General features: G+C 48.8%; 1 protein-coding gene across 15 annotated transcripts in view; it reads left to right on the plus strand.

Moving 5' to 3' along the window:
* Positions 1–27,907, plus strand: part of KIF1B (kinesin family member 1B) — a 112,793-nt gene that overhangs the window by 15,730 nt on the left and 69,156 nt on the right. For all 15 annotated transcript variants that reach the window (XM_053280761.1, XM_053280747.1, XM_053280750.1 and 12 more), the window contains 6 exons: positions 13,675–13,751; positions 17,750–17,929; positions 21,845–21,910; positions 23,398–23,576; positions 25,513–25,624; positions 27,761–27,838. In XM_053280761.1, the coding sequence (XP_053136736.1) occupies positions 13,675–13,751; positions 17,750–17,929; positions 21,845–21,910; positions 23,398–23,576; positions 25,513–25,624; positions 27,761–27,838 (692 nt within the window). The remainder of the gene's footprint in view (positions 1–13,674; positions 13,752–17,749; positions 17,930–21,844; positions 21,911–23,397; positions 23,577–25,512; positions 25,625–27,760; positions 27,839–27,907) is intronic.

A 27,907-nucleotide genomic window follows, 5' to 3' on the forward strand; every position in this document is an offset into this window, starting at 1 on the left:
GGTCTGACTCCGATCTTCCTATGATCTTATCAGTCATAAGAGATTGCTAAAGTGTCCGTATTCTTCTTTGCTAATAACCATGTGCATGATTACATTGCATATGACTTTGACCTGATCTTTGACATGTCCTGCCTTTTGTGTGTGTGTTGCCTAATTGAAGATCTGCCTCACTGGACCAATCCTTGCCTTTGCACTGCTGGCAATAAAGAAAATCTCCCCCCCCCACCCCCTTCAGAGATCATTTTCAGTATAGGGTCAAGGCCACTGAAACAGTGGGGAGAGATTGCATCTGTCAACTGCATCTTGCTCCCCTCTAGCCCCATGGAGCTGGCAGGCGGAGAGAGTGGAGGACCTCATTCAGTGGTGTCCAAGCCAGTAAACCCACAAGCTCATCTCTTCATGTCGTCTTTTTGGATCAGGCAAGCAGCTTGACAGCTAGGCCAGCCTAGAGGAAGTGGGGAAGGTTTACTCATTCAGATAAATGAATCCCCTGCTTCTAGCCTTAATTCTGCCTTCCCTTCTCAAAGACACACTTGGATGTCAGCAGGAATCAAACCACCTTCTTGCAAAATGCAGGACCTTTCCCTGCTAGGAGGTGCTGGCGCTTTGGTCTCTGCTGATCCTTCTGGTCAGGCAGTTCGCCGCTTTGGGGTCACTCACAGGAACAAAACCTTAGTAAAAACTTTAAAGGAGCTGAAAGGGAGAGAGGCACTTTATAATGAACACTCTTGCTGTCTTTTCTTGGGACCACTTGACTCTGTAAGTGGGATAATGCCATTGCTGTATAGGTCTGGTATAATGCCGTAAGTCTGTATAAGAACTCAGACCATTGGCCAGATCTAGCTTAGTATTGTCTACATTGGGGCTCCCAACCTGTGGTACTCCAGGTGTTGCTGAAGTACAGCTCCCATCAGCCCCAGCTAAACTTTATTGTAGCTGGGGATGATGGGAGTTGTAGTTCTGCAACTTCTGGAGTACCACAGGTTGGGAAACCCTGGTCTACTGGCAGTGGTTCTCCAAGGTTTCCAGCAGGAGTCTCTCCCAGCCCTACCTGGAGATGCTGCCAGAGATTGAACTTGGGAAATGAGACCTAATCTGCATGCAAAGCAGATACTCCAACACCCAGCTTCATCCCCATCCCTGTCCTAAGCATGGAAGTTGGTGTTTGTGCATGCACACACAGCAAGTTGGAAGTATTTGGAACTTCTAGGTGGGTGATCAATTGGTCTCATTTTCTCAAGCTGGGAGGAAGGGGACTAGATAAGAACGCTGGAGGAAAAAGTGTGTTTTGAGCAGGGTCTGTGCAGGCAGAAGGCCTCACCTGCCTAATCAACAGGTCTCCCTGTGGCTTGGTGGGAAGGCTAGGCTTGCGGCTTGCTTTCATGCTGCGATGTGAACAAAAGTCTTGTGAATCTGTTCAGGGCAGGTGGCTCAAGTTAATGGCCGGCACAGCCAGATGGTCTTGAAAATAACTGGCCTGGTTACTCCAGGGCGCTTGGGAGGTGGCGCCTAACTAAGCAGAAGAGATTAGCTTGATCACCAGTTCCAACACTTAACTCTTCTATGGCTCTCCGCCCCCCTCTCCAATAAAAACTAGAATTCCAGAGAGAGAGAGAGAGAGAGAGAGAGAGAACTCTTGATTGATTATTTGCTGCCTTTTAAATTGTGCTTAATTTTATATTTGCCTCCATGCAGATTTGTTTCATGGGCTTTACCATTTTGTGACAATCTAGAAAAAAACAAAGCTTATGGATAGTGGATGACATACCCAGACAGCTAATGATTTAAGGGTCTAGGTCTAAAAATCTAGAGATGAAGGTCAGTGTAATTTCTGCTGACTTTCATTAGTCCATTTCACTGCTTCACTTCTATACTGAAGTAATTCAGCTTGTAAACCTGGGCATGCTGTTCTTCCAGAACTGGGTAAAATGTAATATTGTTCTCTATGCAAATCAATTCTCCAATGATCTTTTGCTCTTCAGATATAACTTTAGAGGCTGGCTGGCTTTCCAATCCAAGATGATCAAAATAATCTTGTACTGATATATGTTTCTTTCCAAAAGTGAATGGGAAATGACAAGGATTTATTTAATACATGTTTGCTTGTCTTGTGAACTTCTGAAGCACATCTCCTAATCGGCAGGAGTCAAATATTCATATCTCCTAAAAGTTTCTTGACTCTGCTCAGGACAATATTTTTCAAGGGCAAATCCCTTCAGTCCAGCCAAACATATGAATCCTCTTATCACTTGTGTTAGACTTCTATGTCTTTATCATCCATGGCCAGCTATGGAGAAGAGCAGGTCTTTTGGTAGCGACCAATAATTGTCCCCTTTGCTAAGCAGGTTCACCTTGGTTTGCATTTGGATGGGTGGTTACATGTGAGCACTCTGTAAGATATTTCCCTCAGAAGATGGGGCCATAGTGCAGCGGAGGAGCATATAGGTTCCAGGTTCACTCCCTGGCAGCATCACCAGGTGGGGCTGGGAAAGACCCCTGCCTGTAACCTTGGAGAGCCACTGTTAATCAACATAGACAGCCCTGAGCTAGTTGGACCAAGGGTCTGACTCTTTGTACGGTGGCTTCCTATGTTCCTACATATGGCCCCTTCTGTTTCCTCTCTGGAATTGATTCCTGGCTGGAAAGCTTTTGGGTGGAAAGCAGCCCTCCTGATTGAAATGTGTGTGTGCAGAGCATGAAGAGTGCAAATGGGACTGTGGCATTCTCGTGGCAACATAGTGCAGCTTGAACGTTGCAAATTCAACGGGCAGGCATGTTTTCTTCCTGAAACGCCAGCTGCAGTGTCGGTATTTATAGCAACTGGATCTGTGAGAGCAGCTGAGGATGAGAGAGCCGTTCCAGCAGCTTCTGTGAGCGAGAATTCTAGCTGCCCCCCTTCCTCCTCCACCACCACAACCTCCTCTTCTGCGTTGCTCCCTCTCCCACCCTCCCCTCTCCACAGCGCTAGAATTCCTATGGCCGGGGAGTAAATCCCACTGAATTCCGGGCTAAGCCATTCCTTGGGCTGTGCGTTAAGCTAACTTGGAAAATGCCAGTCCTGCTTCACAGAAAGTGAGGGCCGTCTGGCAGCCGGGATGGGTCCGTTTCTCTGCATTTGTTCCGGTGTAACATGAGCTCTGTCTGCAGATTATTTTGATTAGATTTTTTTGTAAGGTGTCCAAGACTTTCCAATCACATCCTTAAGGAAAAAACAAAATCCTCTGAAAGTACATGATTTGGCATGTCTCACGTCTGTTTTGTACACCTGAAAGTTGTGTATTCTGGGGTTTTTGACGTTCTTGGTCTTTTTCCTGTCCTTTTCCACTCCTACCCAAACAGATGTCCCTCAGGAGCATTGGACAAAGTATAGTGGAGGCCATGTGTATTGACCTTCATTCTGAATCAATTTCTGACATCCAGGGGGTAGAGAGTTGGATCTCTCCTGTGGGGAGAGAACTGTGGGGTCACCAACTATTCCCCCAACCTCCGTTCCCTGTTACAAATCGGAAGAATTGTGAGCTACGTTTTGCGCTCGTTACACTAGATGCAGAAGATTTCCAGGTTATACTATCCAAATTACAGGTGACATGAGAACCAGCATGGTGTACATAAGAACAGCCCTGCTGGATCTATACTGGCCTTGGGCCAAAATAAACAAATACATACATTCAGCCCTGTTGGATCAGGCCCAACACCTATCTAGTCCAGCACCCCGTTTCCCATAGTGGCCCACCGGATGCAAGAGATTAAGGCATGCTCGCTCTCCTGCTGCTGCTCCCCTGCAGCTGGCATGCAGAGGCATCCTGCTTCTGAGCCTGGAGATAGTCTATAGCCATCAAGACAAGTAGCCACCGACCTCCATGAATTTGTCCAAGCCCCTTTTAAAGCCATCCAACCTGGTGGCCATCACCATGTCCCATGGCAGCGAATTCTATAGAATAGTGGTGAGAGTGTTGGACTAGAACCGGGGAGACTCAAGTTCAAATCTCTGTTCACTTATCTATCAGCCTAACCCTAACAGAGTTGTGAGGATAAACACAACCACGTACACCACTCTGGGTTCCTTGGAGGAAGAGCAGGTTATAAATGTAATAAATAAATAAATAGAAACAGTTTTTAAAAATCCTGTTTCTACCACCAGTGGAGGCTATTTTAGGAAGTGTACTTGCAGAGACCAGGCCTTCAGTGTTGATGGGGCCAAGAGCACTTATTTAGTACCAGAATTTAGATTATGCTTTTAATGGTCTGGGAGGATAGGTGCCCCTACTTCTAGTCAGAACAAGTAGTGACTCCAGCTGCTATCACTTCACCTAGCCAAAGGCCCTTGCAGATTTCCCCTCAAAGAGTTCCACCCCTCTGTAGCTGTGCTGCTGCTTTTGTGGACCGTCTCCCTCCTCACAGAGAAGGTCATCTTCTGTTGAGCCATCTGCTGCAGCTGCATCTCAGAGCGAAGAGAGAGCCTGGATTTTCAACCATGCCACACAGATGCACCAAAACATCCTTTGTTAGCCTCTGTTGTGTTAACCGACCCTGAACAAGGCTTGGCTCTGCATTTGTCTTTGTTGGGAGGGTTGACGAGTTCACATCACAATTGCTAAGCGGATGCCTAACGAGGTCATTCTTGGCTTTGGGGCCCTTTGGTTTTACAGGAGCACAAAACTGAGAAATGGAAAGCAGTGTCACTTTTTCACAGGGGCCTCTGGAGCACAAAGGTGGGAGATAAATTAAAAACAAAAATCCGGATTTAAAAATCTAAGCGCTGATATATGGCTTCTGTTGTGGGAACTCTGAACTCCCTGATAACTTGATGATCGTCCTACATTGGTTATCTGCTTACATTTGAAATCCTGGTGACAACTCTGTGAAGGCTAATCTTCTATTCTATCACCTTTAATAATCCTTCCTTTCATCCATCCTGCAACTCCAGGCAGTGTACATGGGGTTCTTCGATGGTCATCCATCCAGATTGATGAGACCTAGACTGTTAAGCTTAAGCAAGGGAGCTGTGTCCTGCTTCCTCAAACTATACCAGGGTATTGTCATTGCATGTAATGAGAAGGGAACAGAGTCAGTGGTAACAACTGGGCTGAAACCCACCTAGAGGGTCCCTGACGTTATAGCAGGTCTCACCAGGCCATACCAGCAAGGAGGGCACTTTAAGTACTCCAAGATCTCCAAGATTTTACTTTATTGGATGATGTAAGGTGCTTTGAGCACCCTAACCAGGTGGAAGATGCAGTGTGGAAGTGATTTTAACTAAATAATACTAAGTTTGCTGCAGAACCTGATGCTTTCCTTCATAGTTTAAATCAGTGGTAGGCAACCTTGACTCTCCAGCTCTGCAAGAAATTTGTGGCTGGGGGTGATGGGAGTTGTAGTTCAGCAACAGCTGGGTAGAAAAGATTGTCTATCCCTGGTTTAAATAAGAACTATGCATGCTCTTTGGCAGGAGATATCCTCCAGTTCTGGCTGACGATCTTTGTTTTTGCTTGGCAAAAACCAGCAATTTGAATAAAAATCAAGGGCACACCCTTATGCAACAGCAAGCCTGCTTGATTAAAAATTTAAGTTCAAACTGCATAATTTAGTGGTTGAAAATGGCATGATGCACTTCTTGCCCTTTGGTTATTGTTTACCTAACCTACTTCCCATCCACACTAAGTAAAGGCACTTGGGTTATTGAAAGATTTGTTTGTTCAGGCATCACCTAGGAAGACTCGCTTAAAAAGTGGGGGACACACACACCAAAACACTATTCTAAAATACTGTGTAAATTTTGAATTGGTTTGAGGAGGGATTGGGTAAGAGCACCTGCATGTAATTAGAGACAAAATTAAGACATCTGCCCTGGCATGCGTTCCAATCTCCGTTTTCCAGATTGGGCCCTTGACCACAGCGATGCTAATAACCATGCTGAAGAATAAGTAAGGCTTCTGACTATGGCTGAAATCTAAACTAACTTGCTCATCTCTGCATCTCCTATAACTCTCCAGAGAAAAGCTTCAGCCTTTGCTTGGCGTCAAGCAATTTGCACAGTTTTCTGGTGGCCAGGAACTCTGCTGGGTGGTGTCACATTCAACTCAGCCTGGGCTCCTGAGTGAGCAACTTTGAGGAAGGGATAGGTCCATGAGCCAGCTGGGGTGGTCGATGTCATCTTGGGGGACGAATGCTCATGGTGGTGTTTGACAAGGTCTGTGCCCCTAGAGCTGGAAAAGAGGCAATCTGCTATCAGTGTGTTTTCATGCTTGGATTGTACTGACCATTGGACCTTCAGTGGCCAAATATGCAGTAGTGTTTTAAACAGGGATGTGCTGAGTTGCGATTCGGCTGCCGAATCGCAGGGCACATCCCTTTAAAACTGAGGGCTTACACAACCCCTTTAAAGCGGAGGAGAGCAGGTCCATACCTGCTCCTCTGTTCGGCTCCGTTGCCGTCATCTCGGCACTCCCCCCCAGCTATGCCTGTGCTCTGGCGGGGCGTCTCCCAGCTGCCCCAGTGTGAGACTGGCACACACGTGGCCTCCGCCATGGAAATGGAAATGGTCAGGAATGTCCTCCAAAGATTACTCTCTGGAGAGAGTACAACCATTGGTTCATTATGACCCTAATCCTGGCCCCGACCCTTCTTTCCTGTGCAAAAATGACTGCAGTTTTTACCCTTGCAGTTTTTAATTGTCTGGGGGTACAGAAAGCTGTAAGTGCAACAAAGCCCTCTCTGGCCAGGAACAGTTACCTTCAGTGACAGAGTGTAGTGCAGGCAAATGTTCTCCATACATAGACCGGATGCTAATCAACAATGCAAGTTGGATGCAATCAAAGGAATAGGTATGTGTGCCCAAAGCTGTACTAAAACTAAGGGACTGCCCTGCCTTAGAAACCCCTTCTGAATGGGCTGTCTGCTGCTAGCGATATGCTTTCACCCCCTTTTCGAGCCATGCATCTGTCCATTTAAATGCTAGGCCACTCAGTCCACGTTTCTGTGGCCAAGCTAGAGGAGGCCATTATAGGCCAACATAACAGGGAAGAAAAGCATAACTGGGCTCGGTCCCCACAAGCGACCCCCAAAGCCTTATTTTGCACAGTGTGCAAAACCTGTAAGTGCAGATGCCACCGAGAGGCATCAGCGCTGGCAAGTGCTGTGTGAATTGGCACCTTAGAGGCCGCCACTGCTGAAACCAGCCCCCCCCCCCCCCCCGGTAAAGCAGTCGAGTTCTCAGAAGCAGGTGGCCGGGGTTATCTGTGATATTCAGGGTTGCTGTTAGTGCCACAGTGACGGGAGCTAATTACAGCCACCATACAAAGGCGTTTGAGGGTTGGTTTGCAAACAGAGCGGCTAATTGCCACATTGGGCCTTCAGAAATATCAGATAAACAAATTTATTCTGTTTTTAAAAACAAGCAGCCAGCTAATGTAGGCCCTGCTGCGCTTGCCTGCTTCACTGCCTCGCTTCCTTTTCACGGGGATGTATGTAATTAAATTATTAGCCCAGAGCGCGGTGCATCCAGGCAGTAGAAGCCAGGGAGGGTGGGAAGAGGAAGGAGGAGGACCGCACCATAATGGCATAAGCCTGGGATGTGGCCCCACCATGGTGTTAGCTCGGATTACTCCAGTTGCTGCTTAAGGCGGTGTGAAATCCATGCCATTCTGGGAAAGGAACGTAGGAAGCGCCCTTATACAGAGTCAAACCATTGGTCCTTCTAGGTCGGTCTGGTCTACACTGACTGGCAGCAGCTCTCCAAAGTTTCAGGCAGGAGTCTTTCGCAGCCCTCCCTGGAGATGGTGCCAGGGAGGAACCTGAGATCTTCTGGATACAAAGCAGGTGCTCTTCCGCTGTGCTGTGGCCCCATCCCCCAGGGGGGGATGTCTTCCAGCATTTAGCCCTCACATGTAGCCACCCATCCAAAAGCAAGCCAAGGTGGGCCCTGCTTAGCTAAGGGGACAATTCATGCTTGCTCTACTACAAGAATGGTTCTCTACTCTGGGGGCTGTCGCCTGTCCCAGGTTCCCTGTGTTTGTAAAGGCTGCTGGTGCCCTAGTCAGAGTGCTGTGTTGCTTTTGCCGGGTGCATGCAATGTGTCCTAGGAACATAGGAAGCTGCCTTCTGCCGAGTCAGACCCTTGGTCCTTCTAGCTCATTATTGTCCACACAGACTGGCAGCGGCTTCTCCAAGGCTTCAGGCAGGAGTCTTTCCCAGCCCTCTCTTGGAGATGCTGCCAAGGAGGGAACTTGGAACCTTCTGCACGCAAGCAGGCAGATGCTCTTCCCGGAGCGGGCCCATCCCCTAAGGGGAAGATCTTACAGTGCTCACACATGGAGTCTCCCACTCAAATTCAAACCGGGGTGGACCCTGTGTAGCAAAGGGGGCCGTTCATGCTTGCTCCCACCAGACCAGCTCTCCTCCCATAAGAGGAACTTGCCTGTCCCAAAGCTGAGGATGGGAAGGGGGTGGTAGCAGCAGAAGGCTGGCCGGTATGTGCCATGTGGTGCGCAGAGGGCACGCGGAGCTTTCTCCTCCGTGGGCTAATGCTGTTCTTATTCTGCGGCACTGGATAGGAGGCAGAGATCTTCTGCTGACTTCATTGGGTGCCCATCTTTTCATTCATGCGCCTGGATAACTACCGTGCTCTGTGGGAGGTGCTGGCAAATGCGCACATCTAGCACTTGGTAGTGGAGAGCTGTGTTCTGTAGGTGCTTGCTAAGGACTGAGTCAATTTCCTTTTCTACAGAATGGCCAGTTATTTCTATCTGCTTAGCCCAGAGAATTCTCTCTGTGTTGGATGCTTCCAGGTTTGTAGACTTTCCCCGCTTTGCCCACCATGTGTTGGATCCCAACGGATCCTCCTAACCAGGGCCCCCTAGATCCCTGGGTCTGGCTCTATGCCAGCAGTTACTGCCTTTTGGTCGATTTGGCTGAGGCGTGTGGGACCTTCTGAATACAAAGCTACAGTCTCATCCCTCCATCCTCAGTATCCTGAGGGACATAGGCAGCTTGCCTTATACCGAGGCAGACCCTTGTTCCATCCTGCGCAGTGCTGTTGACACTGACTGGCGGCTGCCTGCTGGGTGTGCTGTTATTTTGGCGAGGTTTTGAACAAGCTCATTGGAGAGAGGCTCTTCTGTGCCATCCTGTAGACCGAAAGGTGGCAGCTCTGGAAGCCTAGTAAAGCTAAGCTGCTCCACACACAATATTTAGGCCAATGCATCATGATGATGTGAGCACACCTGCTCCTGACTCCGTTTTTCTCAATGAAACGAGCCTAGCCTGTTGCCATAGGGATAGCAAACCGAGAATAATTGGTTTCCAAGGTTCTTCATAGCTTTGGAGAGGAGTCTTTTAGGAAAGATTCCTGTTTGTATAGCCTTATAAATCAAGGCATACCATAACTGATTAATAAGTGGCAGTGTATACAGGAATGCTGTGCTTCCGAAGATAGAAGCGTTGGTTGGCATCCTGACTAAGTTAGTCATGACTAAGCGCTGTTCACACTGGCATTTCCAACTGGCTTGCTGCTGTGCTTCACCTTAACAGTGCAGCTCACTTGACTGGTAATGCTTTTTCATGGTCTCTGCATGTGGGCTCTTTGGAGGCACCGAACCGATATGGGTGCTGGCACAGATGACCAGCCAAATAACACAATTTACTGATGAACACCATGCCATTCAATTAGGGTATTGCTCCCCCCCCCGCCCCAAGATACTTGGAAATGCTCTCTTCAGAATTGTTCTGTGTCGTACAGCCACCTCTGTCCTCCACGGTGTGGAGTCTCCTTTGCACATGAGCATCCTCAGCCATAGGATGGGAATGCCATTGCACACTCATTGCCATTATCAAGGAGGAAAGGGACAGAGCAGCTGTGGTTTACTCTGGAATGAGTTTACTGATGCTGACCCACACACAGCCGTTTCAGTGTTATCTGAGAAGAGAGATACAAGTAACATCTGGGCTTTGTAGTCACGAAAAACTACAAATTAAAATAAAAACACTCCTATTTTTACTTTCTTCCTTGTTTCCAAGAATATCGACATGTTCAAATCCATGTGTGGCTCCAAGGAAACATCCCAATTCCCAACTTCATTTGCAAATGGCATAAATCTTTGTATGCAATTTGATTTGCTGTTATGCATGCCAAAGTGTGCAATTTAGAGCTATGGAAGGCTGGCGTTTAGTCTTATCTCTCTCTCCCCCAGTCAGTTTTTTTAGCCAGTTTTTAAAAGTGAAATATTTATGAGGGTCCTCCCCTTGGGATTGAAGTGGTGTTCTCTAATCAACTTCCAAAAATACTTTTTAAAATTCCACAATTTGAGGGGAATTGAAACTTCATAATTTTGATCTGCTTAAGTTTCATGCCTGTTTGACGGTGAGAATCTGATGGGCAAAATTGTATCTAAACTTCTCCTGTGTGTGTAGGTTAAGTGGTCTTGCATAGTTTCTTTGGTATGTGGTGAAGTGTCTTTTCCCCATTGACTGGATTCCAGAACTCTCACAGATACAGGCAGTAAAACTGAATTGCTTTTACAAACTCAGGCTACAATCTGCTGGGAACCTATCCTGCGTGTCCAAAGCACTGCAAGAGCACAGCTTGAAGGGACTCCCGCCTGAAAGCTTGGAGAACTGCTGCCATTTAGTGCAGAAAACACTGAGCTAGATGGACCATTGGTCTGACTCAGAAGGTGGCTGCATATCTACGTTGGGAGCATCCATAGGTCATGGGTAGAGCATCTGTTTGCACACAGAAAGTCTCAGGTTCAGTCGCTGGCAGCATCTCCAGGTAGGGCTGGGAGAGACTCCTCCCTGAAGCCTTGGAGAACTGCTGCCAGTCAGTGAAGACAACACTGAGCTAGATGGATCACGGATCTGACTTGGTGTAAGGCAGCTTCCTTCCTATGTTCCTAGAGTCACTTCTGATCTGTACCCTACATTTAAGGGGGCCTGTATCCAAGTTCAAGGCATGTCTGACCTTCACGCAAAAACACGTGTACGCGGACAGATACCTGTAGAGTGTAACGTCTGAATGGGGTCATGGAGCGTGACTATCCTGTGTATACCTTTAATGTGATAAGCACAGTGACTGCACATTAATCAGTAATGGGTTGTGATGACCCAGTTACATAGGAAGCTGCCATATACTGAGTCAGACCATAGGTCCCTGTAGCTCACTATTGTCTACACAGGCGAGCAGCGGCCACCAGGTTCTGTGTTGGGTTGCAACAGACTACCAGAGCTCTTCTGGAAGTGGCTCTTCCTGCTTTCGAGAGATGCCAAAGTGTGTCGAGAGCATTTGGATTCGTCACTCCAGCTCGGCCTGCGGCGGCGTGAGATTTGCTGGGGTTGCCAGTTCTGTGTGTTTAACTTTGCAGCTTGTGTTGATGCCTCTGTTGCTATCCCAAAGCCGCATGAGTTCTGCCCGCGTGACTGGGGCCTGGTGTAAGCGATCTTAATCCTGGGCTTGGCCAGGCTGTGAGCGTCCCCGAGTCAGGGGCCCCCGCAGAAGGCAGAGCCATGAAAGGTAGAATCCGCTGGGAGAGGTGTGCTAGCAACGGTTGCTATTTCCAGCCTGCGCACCAGATGGGGGCCACACAGATCCCCTTCCCGTTCCAAAGCCTTTGACGGCAGCTCTGCCCAGGAACACAGCAGCTGCTGAAGGTGGCGATTATTGTCAGGCAGTGGCTAGCAAGGGTCTCTAGAAGGCAAGTGCAGAGGCAAAGGATCCTGGCCCTTTCCTTGCTGATTATGTGCTACCTGCAGGATATGTATTGCTGGCTGTCCACAAGCACACTGCTTGCTCTGAAATGGAGCAGGAGACTGCATGGCGTATACAGACGGTGCAGTCTGTTGATTCCTGACAGTCTGCCCGCCTCTTTCCTGGTCCAGAGGGAGGCTGCACAACTCAGGCCCTTCTCCGGATCTTGGACTACAACTCCCATCATCCCGCAGTGGCCAGCATTCAAGCAAGAGGGGGGATGTAGTCCACCGACAGCTGGCGGGCCGAAGTTGTGCAGCCCTCGTCTGGGGTCTAAAATACAGTCTGCGCAGGTTTGGCTTGGCTTTACAACCGACCCAAAGTCGGAAAGGGAAATACTTTGATTGGTCCATTGTTCCTTTGTACATGTAACCTGTGGGAGTGGGACTGTAGCTCAGTGGCCGAGCATCTGCTCGGCATGCAGAAAGTCCCAGGTTCACTTTCTGGCAGCGTCTCCAGGTAGGACTGGGAAAGACTTCTGCCTGAAACCTTGGAGAGCTGCTGCCAGTCCGTGCAGACAGTCCTGAGCTAGATGGACCAAGGGTCTGACTCCCACTAAGGCTGCCTCCTTTGTTCCTATATCACACACTCGCAGAACACATTAGCAAGCTCCTTTGACAACGTTCCCAACTGTTTCCCCAGGATGCCTGGCTGGAAAGATTAGTAGGATGATGGAATCTGTCAGACAATGTTGACTTTTCCTTGCTTCCCTTTTCTCTTTCATAGCTGGCTAGTGAATTGGAAAGGCCAGAGGGCGAATTTTCTTGTTTTCACAAGCTTGCACATAGGACTTGAGCAGGAGAGAGAGATGAGGGGGGCTTTTGTCCCCAGCTGATGGCCAGTAAGGTCACCTAAAACCTTTACAGTGAGGTCAGAGGGGAAAGCGTAGCTCTACTCGCGGCTGGGAAATAATAGCAGTCTCTTAGCGAGCCAGAGGAAGGCAAAAGGGTTTATGAAGCAGTGGGTCACTTTCTCTTAGGCCTGCTACAATCTCTGTGTGGGCTCTGCATATATTTTATTTGCAGAAGACTGTTCTAATGTGTCATCCCAGTATTAAGCCTTGAAACGTTCTTCATTCCTTTTTCAGTCCCTTTTCAATGCTCTGTTGAGTCTCAAGCCTCTGAAAGCAAATCCGTAGGCCGCGAGCCTTTTCTCTTTGTACTATAACATGTGCTTCAGAACAGGCTTGAATGGTCCTGCTGTGACACTCCCAGGAGCCCTCCAGCTTTTTGTTGCTGATGCGCCTCCAGCTTCTGTGGGTTTTTTTTTTAAATTATAGTTCAAAGGAAGAGCTTCCTCTTTGCCTCTCTCTCCCCCTTCCCAACATTCTCACTAGTCCAAAGGCAAGCTGACCTACTTTTTATGCCTCAGTCCCTCTCCTTACTGCCAGTTTCTTGCTTTGTAGGCACATGCTGCCATATACTGAGTCAGACCCTTGATCCATGTAGCTGAGTATTGTCTGCACTGACTAGCAGTGGCTCTCCAAAGTTCCAGGCAGGAGTCTCTCCCAGGGCTACCTGGAGATGCTGCCCGGACCTTCTGCCTGCAAAGCAGATGCTCTACCACTGAGTGAGGGCCCCATCCCTAACATCAACTAGGAACATAGGAAGTCAGACCCTGCCTGGGTCCAGACAGAGCAATCTTGTCTGCGCTGGCTGTAAGAGCTCTCCACGGTTTCAGGCAAGGGTCTCTCCCAGCCCTGCCTGGAGATCGGAGCATGCAAAACCACTGATTTTTGCAGGCTCTATTTGGTAATATAGAGAACTAAGAGTTAAGGTGATCTTCTGCGTGTTCTATTTTTCAGTGTGCCAGTGTGGCAAAATACCAAGTACTTGGGTTATGCATCAAAAGCGGGTAGTCATTTCTTTCACTTCTGTTTCTGGTTTTTCCCCATGAGTTCCTGAATAATAAAGGTGTGTTTTTGTTTCCTCTAGGTATTCTCAATCCAAAGAATCCCAAGGAAGCGCCCAAATCCTTCAGCTTTGACTACTCCTACTGGTCCCACACCTCGGTAAGCACTCTACCTTCCTGCTTTGTGTTTTCAGCAAGGTCCCATCGGAGGGTGGAATCCAGGCTGTGTCCAGCTGGTGCCTGGGCACCTCCCCCAAGCAGCTGTTTCCTCCCGCCCACTCTGACTGTGTGTGTTTTTAGCCATTTAAGTTCCCAGTTTCAGCTCGGTATATTTAAGTGCTTTTTCCATCCTGGGATCAGAACGAGATTAAATTCCATGCAGTGAAGAACAAGTGTGTTCAAAGATGACAGAGCAGAGGGTTGTTGGCCCAAGTAGCCCCAGAATGGAATTTGCATGGTAAACAGTGGATCTTTTTCTTTGTAGTTTCTTCAGGAGTATTTTTGGCTTAGGGAGAGTTCTTAATCTCCTGGCTTTTTAGGAAGGCAGGGCAGTCCACTAGGGAAATTCCCAAAGCACTTCTTCCTCTGAATAAGGAGTTCCATCCCTCATGAAAGCACAATCTGAAGTCTTGCTGATTTCCAGTAATTATCTGCTCTTCTTAAAAGGCGGAGAGGGGAAGAAAGGGACCCTCGTGCCAAACGGATGTAAACTGGGATAAGACCGCGAGGTGGTCAGGCCTAGCAACTGCGTTCTTGGCTTGCATTCAGAGGAATCGGAGCCTGTGGAGAGTTCTTTGTTCTTAAACTTTCACAGCCATGAAGCTGCCATACTGTTCCGCTGCACACCTCAAACAAATAGCAAACTCAAGAGTTGTGTGTTCCCTGTGGAGCCATAGCTTAGTGTTGCATGCAGAAGGGTCGAGGTCCAAATCGCTGGCAACATTTCCAGGTAGGGCTGGGAGAGACTCCTGCACTGGAGAGCAGCTGCCAGTCAGTGTAGACAGTACGGAGCGAGATGGACCAGTGGTCTGACTCGGTATAGAGCAGCTTCCTGTGTTCCTAGACCTTCTAAATAGCGCAGCTGTCATTCGCACCCTTGGCTCAAACCATCCCAGTGAGGGGTCAGGACTTCGGCAATAGGTTTCCCACTAGGTGCCTTCCCCCTGCCCTTCTGGTTTCTCCTCCTAATTGAGCAGTAACTTGGTTTTCCACAGAGAGAGCATGGCAGGACAGTCGTCTTGTTGAGAGTTAATCTGCTCCACTTATTCCTTGAATGGGAAAATTTTTCTGCTCGTCAGCTGATGCTCAGATTACATCATGCTCTGAGGCTCTCTCTCTCTTTCTTTCTCCCCCCACCCCATTTTTAAAGCAGTAGTACTAATTTCTTTCCCTTTGAAAGCGTTTGTCTCCTGGGGTCTATGTGCAGGTTTGTTTTCCCCTCCATGAGAAGAAGAGTAAGACTTCAGGGCCATTTGGAAGAGGAACGCCTGTCTCTGGCTTCCGCTTTTGCTCCCTTTTCATTATAGCTCATTCTGCAGGACCCAGTGCCAAGTTTGCTAAGGAGAGGAGAGCCAGCGCGTAGGCAAGCTGGGAAGTGGTTGTGGTAATACAGGAGGAAGAAAGGGAAGTTTCTCTTCTACTCAGTAGCACTTGATGCTCGAGGCAGACAGTGGCACGTGCGTGTGATGGTGTGTTGAGGTTGGCTTGCATTACGTGTGCAGGCCTCCTCTTTGCCAATGCACCACAGCAGGTGACAGTTTTAGGAGGGGAGGAGCCCAATGGCCGTCAGTCCCAGCTGAACCAGGGGACGGGACCTCGCTGCCTCATCTCTCCCTTGCAGCCATAAGAACTTAAGAAGAATTGGGTTGGATCAGGCTCGGAGACTGTCTAGTCCAGCGTGCTGTTTCCCACAGTGGCCCACCATCCCGATGTCTCTAGGAAGCCCACAAGCAGGAGATGAAGGCATGCCCTCTCTCCTGCCATTGCTCCCCTGAATCTGGTATTCAGGGACATCCTGCCTTCTAACCTGCCTTTTAACTGACTGTAGGTAGCCTATAGCCATCCAGACTAGTAGCCGTAAATAGACCTGTCCTCCATGAATTTGTCTAAGCTCCGCCTAAAGCTGTCCAAGCTGGTGGCTGTCACCACATCTCATGGCAAAGAATTCCGTAGATTAATGATGCCATGTGTGGAAAAAGTACTTCCTTTTGTTTGTCCTAAATTTCCTGGCAGTCGGTTTCCTAGGATGACCCCTGATTCTAGTGTTGTGAGAGAGAGAGAAAAATCTCTCTCTGTCCACACCCTACAGACCTCTGTCACCCCTTAGTCCTCTTTTTCTCTCAAAACGTTGTAGCCTTACCTTGCAAGGAATGGCCTTGCTTGCCCTGGTCACCTTTTCCACACCTTTTCCAGTCCTACAAGATCCTTTTTGAGATACGGCAATGCAGGCACATGTGGGAGGGGAGGAGCCCAGCGGCAGCTGCTCCTAGCTAGGCCGATGGAGCGGGCTTTACTCCCTTGCCTCTCCCTCCGATGAGCCAGGTCGAACCTGAGGAAGCCATTTTGTTCGTGGAGAGCCACAGTCTGCAGTCCCCATAGTACATTGCCTCGCCCTCTGCTGCAACTCTGCGTCGCTTCCGGCAAATATTTCAACAACCGTTTTGGCCTGGCTGGTCCAGCCTTCTCCCCCACTCCACATCCTCCTTCAATTAGGAGCTGCAGGAAGATTTGCGTGGCTTGAATTCCTAGCTTCACACACAATACTTGGGATTGTTAAAGGCGGCTGGCAAAGTACAACCACAGATGGAAACAACCGCGGCTCCCTTTCTCCCAGGAGTCCTTGTCCACTTGCTAACTTGCCAAAGGGACCCCCCCTTCCAGGAGGTTGTTCCTTGGCATTACAAATTAGCGGGATGCCTTAATAACAAACAGGGCTGTAAAACTGGACAGCTGCACAAGCTGGTTAATTGGCATCGCTGGGAGCACTCCGAGGCGGAAACTGTAAGCGGTGGGCCGGACCCTTGAACAGTAAAGCAGTGGGAGATTGAGTTCAGCCCTCTTGTCTTCAGTAACCGCAGTGATGACTTGGATGCCAAGGCTGCTTTCTTCAATTCCAGTCTAAAAGGGCAAGAGAACAAACTCCCGTGAGACCACGATGTCTGCGAGTATTTGTATACTGCTTTTCAACAGAAGATTCAAAGTGGTTTGTGCAGATAGATAAATAAATATGAGGCTTCCCTGTCCCGAAAGGGCTCACAGTCTAAAAGGTGAGACTCCAGCAACAGCCACTGGAGAGATGCTGTGCTGGGGTTGGAGAAGGCCTGCACTCTTCCCCTGCTAGAAGAGAATTGCCGCTTTAAAAGGTGCCTCTTGGCTCAGTTAGTGGGGGTTAGGGGCCACCAACTTCATTTGGGAGCTGGTTGGGCAGTGGGAGAATATGCTCAGCATTTGATGATGTATCCTAGAAATCTGTAAATGCCTGTTACGATGGACAGGCCACATCCAAGTTGTTTAAGGGTCAACGGTTTACTCTCCAACATGTTTGAGAGCCCTTAAGACTCACTTTTTGGTCTGGCCTGCCAGGGTTTTTTGTTTCAGTTTTTGTTGTTTTGTTGGTTTTAATTGAGTGTGTGTCTGCTGAGAACTGCCCAGAGCTGACAGAAGGGGCAGTATAAAAATGTAATAAAGAAATAAATGTTCAGTTCAAGAAGTAGAAGCAAGCCTCGGGTGCCTCATCTGTCAATATAGTGCAGCTTCCTGTGTTCAAGGAATGCTCCCCACAGTGGTGAGCCTTTCTACGAGTAACTTTGCTTGTTCAGAGCTGTTGCTGCCAATGCATAGAAGGTTGTCCTGCATGGCTTGGGGTTCTCACTTCTTGCCACCCTCTAGCACAGGGTTTCTCAACGTTGGGTCCCCAGATGTTATTGGACTTCAACTCCCATAATCCCCAACCAAAGGCCGCTGGAGCTGGGGATTATGGGAGTTGAAGTCCAGTAACATCTGGGGACCCAACGTTGAGAACCGCTAGCGGTCCAGTACTCTGGGGTGCTCTGTGGTCTGCCCATCAGGAGGCAGCGTGGTGGCTTGTTGGGATATGGCTTAGGAGGTACTTAAGAGGTCCATACTAACCTTTCCCCCCCCGTCTTTACATCTCTGCAGCCTGACGACCCCTGCTTTGCGTCTCAGAATCGTGTGTACAATGATATTGGGAAGGAGATGCTGCTTCACGCCTTTGAGGGTTACAACGTCTGTATCTTCGCTTATGGCCAAACTGGAGCTGGGAAATCCTATACGATGATGGGGAAGCAGGAGGAGAACCAGGCGGGGATCATCCCACAGGTAAATGAAGCATGGCTTTGGCCAATGGCTATAGTGTTTTGCTTTCGCATGTGGCTATTGGGAGGCTTGTCGGAACACCGAGGACCCCAGCTTTCCTTTTCAGAACAAGTTAGCGCTTAGCCCTCCTTCTGCAGAAATGCACTTGCAAATGCTCCAGGGTGAGAAACCAGAAGGCAATGAACAAGTCCCAGGTGAAGACTTCGGCTCTCCTTAGCACTGAAGTCTCCTTCAGTCTGACGTGATTTCAAGAGCATAATTGAGGGCTGGTCTTTCTCCCTACTTGTTGCTCTCCAGTTCTGCTGCAGACACTGGGATGCAGTCCTTGTCTTCTCCCTCTGCCTCTAGATACCAAGAAGCGGGTTATTTTGACTAGTCTGGGGGCGGGACTAGGAGGCACCTCCCACTTCTTCCCTACAGCTGGTCTTTTTCCTGGTTATGGGGAGGGCATCCGTATTCCATGGGGTTGTCAATCACTGCATGCTCCAAGACAGGGCCAATCACAAACGAACAGCTCCTCTACTCCCTGCAGCCTGCCCCGTAGTACCCAGTTCTGGTTCTGTCTTTGCTCCGGGCAGTTCGTTTTTCCTGGCTCTGGATACCTTGGATCGTGCTTTACTCAATTCTTCTGTGTGCGAAGGGGGGAAAGGAGTTGCTTAGTGTTGGTGCCTCCGTGAGTGTGTCTTTCCCCCTATACTGGACCCGTTTGGGTCAGTTTCCTAGTCCTGACTGGTTTAATCCTAATTTAAAATGCAACATGTCCATCGATCATAGTTTTTGGCTTTTACCCTTTTGGGGGGAAAATGATTCACAGGTGGTGTTAGTGATGGAGATTGTCAGTTGCATGGCATAAAACCAAAATGTGCATGTATATAGGAGGAGGCGGCAGTCTCAAGCAATGGGGGAGTCTTATCTTTGGGCACCATGTGTGATGCCTGGGCGGCAGTCGCCTCTTCTCCAAGGTTTCCCCCAGATCCTGCAGCCTCCTTGCTTCCTCTAGCAAGAGTCACGGGCTCTGTGCCCTGGGCGTAGAATAGAATGACAGCACGAAGCTCTGCTCCACTGATAGGGGAAACAGATGGAAGCTGGATATCTGACAGGGGCTCAGTTACGGCTAAAGGCTGCCAGCCAGGTGTTTGGGCCGCGTGTCTCTGCAGCAGGGAAAGGAGCCAGGCTGAAGCTGGGCACTGGGTGTTCTATACATGTTGAGGAACCCCACATGGGCGGGTTGTGGCATTTTGTGCCAGCCATGGCCTCCAAAGCGGGCCTCTACAGATCCAGGCAGGCATCTACAGATCCAGTTTCCAGCTTGCCAGTGGCGAGTTCCCCCAGTCCTCTGGTGAGCAGGACACCCTGCACCACACAGATCTCCTCCCCATTCTCCTTCTTCCCAATGCCATTATGTGAAGGTAAGAAACAGCAGAAAGCATTTCTGAGCACCTCCATATCCCAGAGCAGATGACCGAAGGCCCTCCTCTTTCCTAAGCCCTCTGCTCATGTGCCAGAAAAGGATCTGAGGGACGAGAGGGGGTTGGTGGCCATCACAAAGAACGGCTGGCTAGTGATCCAAGCCCGAACTTGTGAATCCCTGCTCAAGGACAGCCCTGTGTAAAGCCTTGAAGCTGATGACCCCCTTAAAAAGTAGAAGTTACAGGTTATACCTGCATTTGCTCAAAAGGAACAGGACTCTGAGTTTAAGACGATCTCCTCTGATTTCTAATATCACTAATATAAACTTGGAAAAACCCTGCAAGTACAGTAAAGCGGTTGGCAGCAAGGGCTGTGAGTGTTTTGCTGGGGGACATTGAGCATATAGGACAGTGGTGGGCAATCCTGGGTGCTCCAGGTGTTGTTGAACTACAGCTCCCATTACCCCCAGCCACAGTAAATTGTAGCTGGAGATGATGGGAGCTGTAGTTCAATGAGAACTGGAGGTGCCAAAGGCTGCCTATCCCTGAAACAGGGAATCCGATACCTGCTACCCAAATTGCAAGTGGGGGAAATCTTGGCTGTGGTTTAAAACAAAAAGCAGAAGCGAGTATCTAGCCATTCTGGCTATGGGAGAGAAACGTGCTGCCTTCTGTCCCCAGAAGCTTGGAAGCCGATGAAGCTGTGTGTCCGCCCCCACACTCCCTCAAGCTCCCTGTGGGGAGGGACCATCGCTGATATATAAAGGGCCTGCTTTGCATGTAGAGGGTCCCAGTTTCAATCCCTGGCGGTATCTCCACAGCTTTCTTGTCCTCCACCACCACCACCACCACCATCATCATCATTAAAATTAATATTTATATCCTGCTCTTCCTCAAAGGAGTCCACAGCAGTGTTCATAGTTCCGTTTATCCCCACAACCCTGCGAAGTAGGTTAGGCTGAGAAAGAAGCGATTGGCCGAGAGTCAGCCAGTGAGTTTCATGGTTGAATGGGGATTTGAACTCTGGTCTCTCCAGTTCTAGTCCACCAGTCTGACCCCTACACCCCTCTCATTCCCTCCACCTCCAAATCAGGCTGCTTCACACATTAATATTTCCAGCGCTTCAGTTGGAAACATGGGACCCTGACTAACTGGTTGTCGAAGTTGAGTGTTGCTGCTTTACATCCAGAGCCAGGGCTACCTATTTTGGCTGCATACGTCTGAACCTTCCTCCCCTGTATGGGCAAGGTTTTGTGACTCCCATGGAGGAAGTGTTTTGACTGTTGAAAGTGACCTTTTGTCTAGCTCTCCCCCCCCCCCCCGCCAGAAGCTGAAGGCTATAAAAACCTCTGTCAGCACCAGAAATAAAGTAAACTAGCTGACCTGGGTGCAGAGCATCTGCACCTCTAGTTTGCCCCTTGTTCTTGCCCCCCCTCCCTCATCCTTGGCTCTTTTTGAGCTAGCTGCCTGCCTGCCCGCCGCTTTCCCTGGCACTGCTTCCCCCGTCGCCTCTTTCTCTCGCCTGTCCATCCTTGGCACTTTCCCCGGCACCTCTTCCTCTTGCCCGTTTGCTTTTTCCCGGCAGCTCGCTCGCAAACTCTCGCAAGACCTGCCATGCGTGGGATTAGTGGCAGGTACGTCTTAGAGAGAGAGAGAGAGAGATTTGTAGCAATACTATGCGTTGTAAAACTTTTGAGTATAGAACATGGCTTTCCCAAGCCAAGTCTTTGAAAGCTTGATCTGGCTTAGGGGACACACACACTGCTCTGGTGGCTATATTTGTGTGCATACTAGAGTTCCCTGTAAGAGTGGATCCCAGATGTTGATGACAACCCTCGTCAAAGGCCACTGCAGCTGGGAGTGTTGGGAGTTGCAGACAACGACATCTGGGATTCCCTGTTACAAGGAACATGGTTGTGTACGTACACATGCATGTGTCCTCTTAGACCCTTTTGGCAACCTGCAGTTCTGTAGTCACCCGAGGAAGAAATACAGAGCTGACACCATGAGTAACCTTCAGTTAACAAGATTGCTAAATGCATCCAAACCCCAGGCTGACTCTTCTAGCAAATCCAGCTGTTGGAACCTTTTCAAACCCGCAGATAAATGCAAAAGGATTCTTCCCCTGAAAATAAGCAGGCATGAATGCTTTTACAACTGGATAAGGAAAGTCCTAACCTTTTAATCACCCCCCTCAAGAAGTTCTAACTTGCATTTCTTATTTCAGTTGCTGTGGTCTGTTGCTTCTGTTGCTAATTTTTTTTTAATACTGCAGATTAACATCAATCAAATTTGGGTGCAACTGATAACTGAATAAAGGCTAAATGGATTGGCTGCCTACAGGACTTTGGGGTGGGTGTGGGTGGGAATGGATTAGCAGCCTCTCTGCCAGGCCCTGTGTATTTGGGGGGAGAACTGGAAGCAGAATAGATTATTAAGCATCACAGGCGTCCTCTCACAATTCTCTTATGCACAGTTGTGGTCTGATGCTCTCTTAATCTCTTTATAGCTCTGTGAAGAGCTGTTTGAGAAGATCAATGACAACAGCAACGAGGAGATGTCTTACTCTGTGGAGGTAAGTGTGTGTTGGGGAAGGGGCAAATGGAACTGGCCGACTTTCAGGAAGATCTAAGTGTTAACTGCAGCTTTGTAAACAAGGCCCTGTGAAGGCATAAGCCGAGTTGACCATTGGCCCCTCTAGATCAGTATTGATCTAGCAGTAGCTCTCCCAGGTTTCAGGCAGGAGTCTCTCCCAGCCCTAGGCACGATTCAAGCTCACTGTCAGCTCCCCGCCACTAAAGTGTTCCGCAGCCGCAGAGCACTACAGGGGGCTTGGCTGCTGCTTTGTGCCATGGGCTGTCAGTTCTCTGGCAGAAAGCACCTGCAGCTCCCGTGGAAGGCAACGCAAGGGTGCCTGGCAGCTGCAGGGGACATGATTGCCCCAGAGCCTAAAGGACAAGGGTGATCCGAAAGAGAGCGCAATAGATGAAGCCGTGCCTGCACAAACGGGTCCTTCCTGTTAGCTGTACACACACAGTGACAACTTCCAGGCCAGCAGCCAAGTCGGCCTTCTGGAGGATGAGTGTCCATAGTTGGCCAACGGTACAGATGCCGCCTATGTAAAAATAGCACCGTGCTACACGCACTTGTTCCATATGTTAAGCCAGGCCTCTTTGCTTGACGGACAGGCGGGTTCCTTCTGCTAAGCCCATGGAGAGCTGCCGAATCAGCTCCCTCGGGGCCGGCTGGGGGACGGGCTCAGGTTTGGTGATTGAGTATGCAGCAGAGTCTTTGTTTTGACAGCAGTGGGGCATTTGGTGAAATGGCTCCCCCCTCCTTGCTAGAAAATGGTGCTGGCAAGAGAAGCAGAGGTGCCATCAGGCAAGCACAGGCACTGTGGAGGAGGAGGGGTTTTTCTCCCTCTTTCGTAATACGAGGAACCTAGGAAACTAGGACTTCCGATGCACCGAGTCAGACCTTTGGTGCATCTCGCTCAGTATCGTCTGCACTGACTGTCAGTTCGGGATGTGTATGAACCGATTCGGTGCTCATCTCATAATCCAACATTCAGGGACCCAAACTGGAGAAGCCATGCCATGGGCTGTCAGTACTTTGCTATGAACCACACCGCCCACTGAGATCATCTGGAGAGGTCCGTCTGCAGTTGCCACCGGCTTGTCTGGTGGTTACTCAGGGACCGGCCTTCTCCATTGCTGCCCTGAGGCTTTGGAACACGCTTCCTGCTGAAATAAGAGCCTCCCCATCTCTGACAACTTTTAAAAGGGCAGTCAAAACCCATCTGTTCATCCAGGCTTTTAATTAGATACGGTTTTAATTGTGTTTTAATAGTTTTAACTTTTTAATTTTAATTGTGGAAATGTTTTAATTTTCTATTGGCTGTTTTTATTGTTTTGTAAACCGCCCAGAGAACTTGCGTTTTGGGTGGTATAGAAATGTATTAAATAAATAAAGCAAAATAAATATGGGCTGGCACCTGTAATGCAAAACCGTTTTCACACCTAAACCTGGATTCTTAATGTCCTGGCATGTATCTGATTGTAGGTCAGTTACATGGAGATCTACTGCGAGAGAGTCAGGGACCTGCTGAACCCCAAGAACAAGGGGAACCTGCGCGTGCGGGAGCACCCTCTGCTCGGGCCCTACGTGGAAGACCTGTCCAAGCTTGCCGTCACTTCTTACACCGACATCGCAGACCTCATGGATGCTGGGAACAAAGCTAGGTGGGCCCCTTTGTGTCTTGGGCAGCGGGCAGAACGTTGGCGCTTTGCACCCTGGGGCTGCAGCTGATGGGGCTGGGGCAATGGGGGTTGTGAATTGAAAGGACTTCTTCAGCGTTTCTAAAACCGGCCCTCACTTGCTTCTGTGAGAGAGCTCACGGCAGCGAACAATTGGCAATTAAAAACTGTCAAATTACTAAAATAAACCAAACACATAATAGCAGATGGAGCAACATAATGGAAGCCAGAGTAAATCAGACAGAGAGAGAGGTAATTAGTAACACAATGAACTGAAACAATATCAGTCAAATTGGGCAGAGTTGTAACTTTAACTGCTTTCTCAGGTGACTGCCCTTGGAAAGCCTCTAAACCATGTACAGCTCTTTGGATGGGCTAATGTTCTCAAATTAACAGTTCTGGGTGCCTTTCTTTTCTTTACCCCCTTAAAATTTTTTAAACAGTGCAAGATCAGTGATACTTATCTGTCACGTCTTCAGATACTGACTAGTGTTTTTAAAAAGTTCATTCAACAGTTTGAATATCAGAATTGAACCCCATTTAGTGCACTTGGCTGGATCACCCCCTCCTCACAATCAAATATTGCAGTTCAACTCCTTTGGGCTTTGGGGAAAAGGTTTTGTGATATTTATATTCAACATAGCAAATTTTTCCAGTTTTGTTGACTATCCCTGCTAACTGAGCAAAGAGACACCTTTTTAAAGTGGTGATTCTCTTATATTTAACAGGGGGAGAGCAACTGGCCCTATCCAACCCCAGCACAGCATCCCTCCAGTGGCTGTTGCTGGGATCTGCCTTATGTTTGTTTTTAGATTGTGAGCCCTTTGGGGACAGGGGGCCATCTTATTGATGTATTATTTATTTATCTATGTAAACTGCTTTGAAAACTTGGAAGAGCAGTATACAAATATCTGTAATAGTACAATGAGTCACAGTTGCGGCACAGCTGGGCCCCAGGGCTGTGGCCCAAAGGTACATGATGCAGCCCCCTTGCCAAAGCTAAGCAGATGTTAATCTGGATGGTGGGGGCCCCCAGGAAACCCACAGCTGCCTTCCTGAGAGCTCCGGCTTGGACACAAAGCAGGATGTAACTTTTATTAATTGGTATATATTTATACCCTGCTTTTCAGCCTAGGCTGAGTCCTGAAGTGGTTTTCAATTAAAATACTACAATATTACTACCACTGCTATGACAGGTATATACCACTTTTCAGCAAAGTTTCCCAAGAGGAAAATTAAACAGTAAGTAAGTAAGATGCTTCCTTGTCTCAGACAGAGAGGCTTGGAGTCTAAAAGGAAACATCAGGTAGACCTCAGTTGCAGCCCCTGAAGAGATGCTGTGCTAGGGTTGGATGGGGCCAGTGGCTCTCCCCCTGCTAAATCTGGGCCAGTCCTATGTCTTTCCGCCTAACCTACCTCACAGGGTTGTTGTGAGGATAAAAATAAGCGTGTACACTGCTCTGAGCTCCTTGGAGGAAGAGTGGGATAGAAATGTAATAAATACATAATAACTATAAGAGAACCACCATTTGAAAAGGTGCCTCCTTGTTTGGTCAGCGGGAGTTGCGCAAGGACAGTGTTTCCTGTAATGGGGATTCCTGGGTGTGGTTGGCTGCGGCAGCTCCCAGCATCCTCAGCTGTCCTGGCCTTAGGCTGGGGTTTATGGGCGTTGTTGCCTACAGCATCTGGGAACCCCTGTTGCAGGGAACGTAGGTTGCAAGGCCAAGGTAGCATCTCGTCGGGGTTAATGGCTGGTTCGGTGCCCTCTTCTGCTCCTTGCCGCTCAGATTTCAGGCCCTGCCTTCCAGTGGAAAGGGGGCTGAAGGAGCTTGAGATGGGCTCAGGTGTAACTGTCCCACTGCTGGATCCATGTTTTCAAAGAAAAAGAGTGAAGTCTTATAAAAAAATTCTCCTTTTGAAGGACGGTGGCAGCTACCAACATGAACGAGACCAGCAGCCGCTCTCACGCTGTCTTCACGATTGTCTTCACTCAGAAGAAACACGACGTTGAAACTGACCTGTCTACGGAGAAGGTGCGGGGTCCCAGGGCGAGGGTGTGGGCACTGGCAGAGCTCCGTGGGATCCTCACCACTGGCCAGGAGCTTTTCCTGCAATGGGAAGCTGCGGGCAGGGTGGGTTGGGGCCCTAGCTCAGTGGCAGAGTGTCTGCTTGGCACGCGGAAGGCCCGAGGCTCAGTCCCTGGCGGCAGCATCTCCAGGCAGGGCTGGGAAAGGTCCCTGCCTGAAACCTTGGAGAGCTGCTGCCAGTCAGTGTCAATAGTACTGAGCGAGATGGCCCAAGGTCTGACTCAGTATAAGGCTGCTTTTTATGTTCCTATGGAACATCTCTTCTGTGGATTGAGAAAAATGCAAAACGGACCTCTTCTGGAATTTGATCAGTTGCATCTGGACCCTTTCAGTGCTATCAAATATGTCTTGTTTAGGGGCAGATGGTTTGCCCAGAGTGGGGTGCCTTGTTCTTCCTGAGAGGAGTTTAAATTGGGAGCAGAAATCAGAGGTGGGAGTCAGAAGAATGCTGACCATAGTCATGCAAGGAAGCAGGAGGATTCGTAATGAGGCGCCAACGAAATCCGCCCCCCTGTGCACAGAAGCCTCAGTGTTTCTGCTTGGCAGAGCTTAACTAATTACCGCCTCATTAGCTCCCTCTCTCTTCTTCTGGGTCCTCCCTGTAGGCCTGGTTTAGTTTGGAGGCGGGATGCGCAAGCCGCATGCATGTTATTTGCATGTTAAAAGGGACCATCTTCTCTCCAGCGGGGATTCTTTCTGGCCTCAATACTACTATTGGTGAAACAACAACAACAACAAAGCGAAGACAGACTCAAGCACTGTGTCTTCTCTGATTCCTTTTACAGCCTTCTGGTTTGAACAATATTTATCTGTCTCCAGCCAATTCGATATTTTGCCCACGTTTCGGCTCCCACTGGTGTTAGCATAGTCCTAGGAGAATGATTGTCTGTTAGTTGCCTGGTTAGCTCAATCAATCAACCTTTATTTCGTTCCTGGTTAGCTTAGCTCACTTCTGGGCGACAATTGTCAGGGCCTACATCTCATTGTGCATGGGAGGAGGCAATAGTCAACCCCTCCTGTATTCTACCAAAGACAACCAAAGGGCTCTGTGGGTGCCCGACTCGACACCAACTCGACGGCACATTTTACCTTTACTTTACCTTAGTGGCAGAGCATCTGCTTTGCATGCTGAAAGTCCCAGCTTCAATCTCTGGCAGCATTTTCCAGGTACGCCTGGGAGAGACCCCTGCCTGAATCTTTGAAGAGCCGCTTCCAGTCAGTGTAGACAATCCTGAGCTAGATGTACCCTGAATCAGACAACCTGTGTTTCTAAGCAGCAAACTAAAGCCGTCGTGTCATAGTGGTCAGAGTGTTGGACTAGGACTGGGAAGACTCCGTTTCAAATGCTTGCTCAGCCATGAAAATCACTGGGTGACTCTGGGCCAGTCACTTCTCTCTCTGTCTAACCTGTTTCACAGACCGGTTTCACGGGACCGACAAAAGGAAGTCCTTTTTTCACACAACGCATAATCAACCTCTGGAATTCTACAAATAAGAATGTGTGCACTAGAAGGGCTTACTTTGCAAAGAGGTGCTGAAATGGCATGCCTTAGGCTGAACTCAGTATTTTGAGTTCTTGCCATGTTGGATTTTTTGTGTGTGTGGGGGCGGGGGACAGAGCCTGGTGGTCATGGGAAGCACACAGATGCTGGTGAGTTTCACCCCTTCACCCTTGAAAACTGATAGGGGTTTTGCTCCCCCTTTCATTTCTCTGACCTTCCCTACCACTCCAAACAACTCCAGCAGTTTGAAGTGAATGATTTTCAGATGAAGACTTTGGTTTCAGTCCTATTCTCTGTGTGCACACACAGCCTGTGGTATACAGTTTGGTTCTACAGGCCATGGAGTCCATTGTCAAATATTGAAATCAGCCTCTACGGCCAGGAGGATTGGCACTTGTGTTTGGGGAATATCTCTTCTCGTTTTGTGTATCTGAAGACCAAGATTTTGGAATCTTTGAGCCGGCTTCCAACCTTGTGCAAAATCCTAGGTTTTCTTTGGACGGTTGAATCCTTTGGTGCCAGACAAAATGGTTGACTTTTGGGTGGTTTTTGTTTTTTTAAACCGTGCTTCTCTCTTCAGGTTAGCAAGATCAGCCTTGTGGATCTCGCAGGGAGTGAGAGAGCAGACTCTACTGGTGCTAAAGGGACTCGATTAAAGGTACAAATGGGCATAACTGGCTCTTCCGGGCTCTGGACCACTGTTTCACAGAGAAGACCTTCAGGTGCC

This window comes from Hemicordylus capensis, chromosome 16 (genome assembly GCF_027244095.1).
Source record: "Hemicordylus capensis ecotype Gifberg chromosome 16, rHemCap1.1.pri, whole genome shotgun sequence".
Taxonomy (NCBI): Eukaryota; Metazoa; Chordata; class Lepidosauria; order Squamata; family Cordylidae; genus Hemicordylus; species Hemicordylus capensis.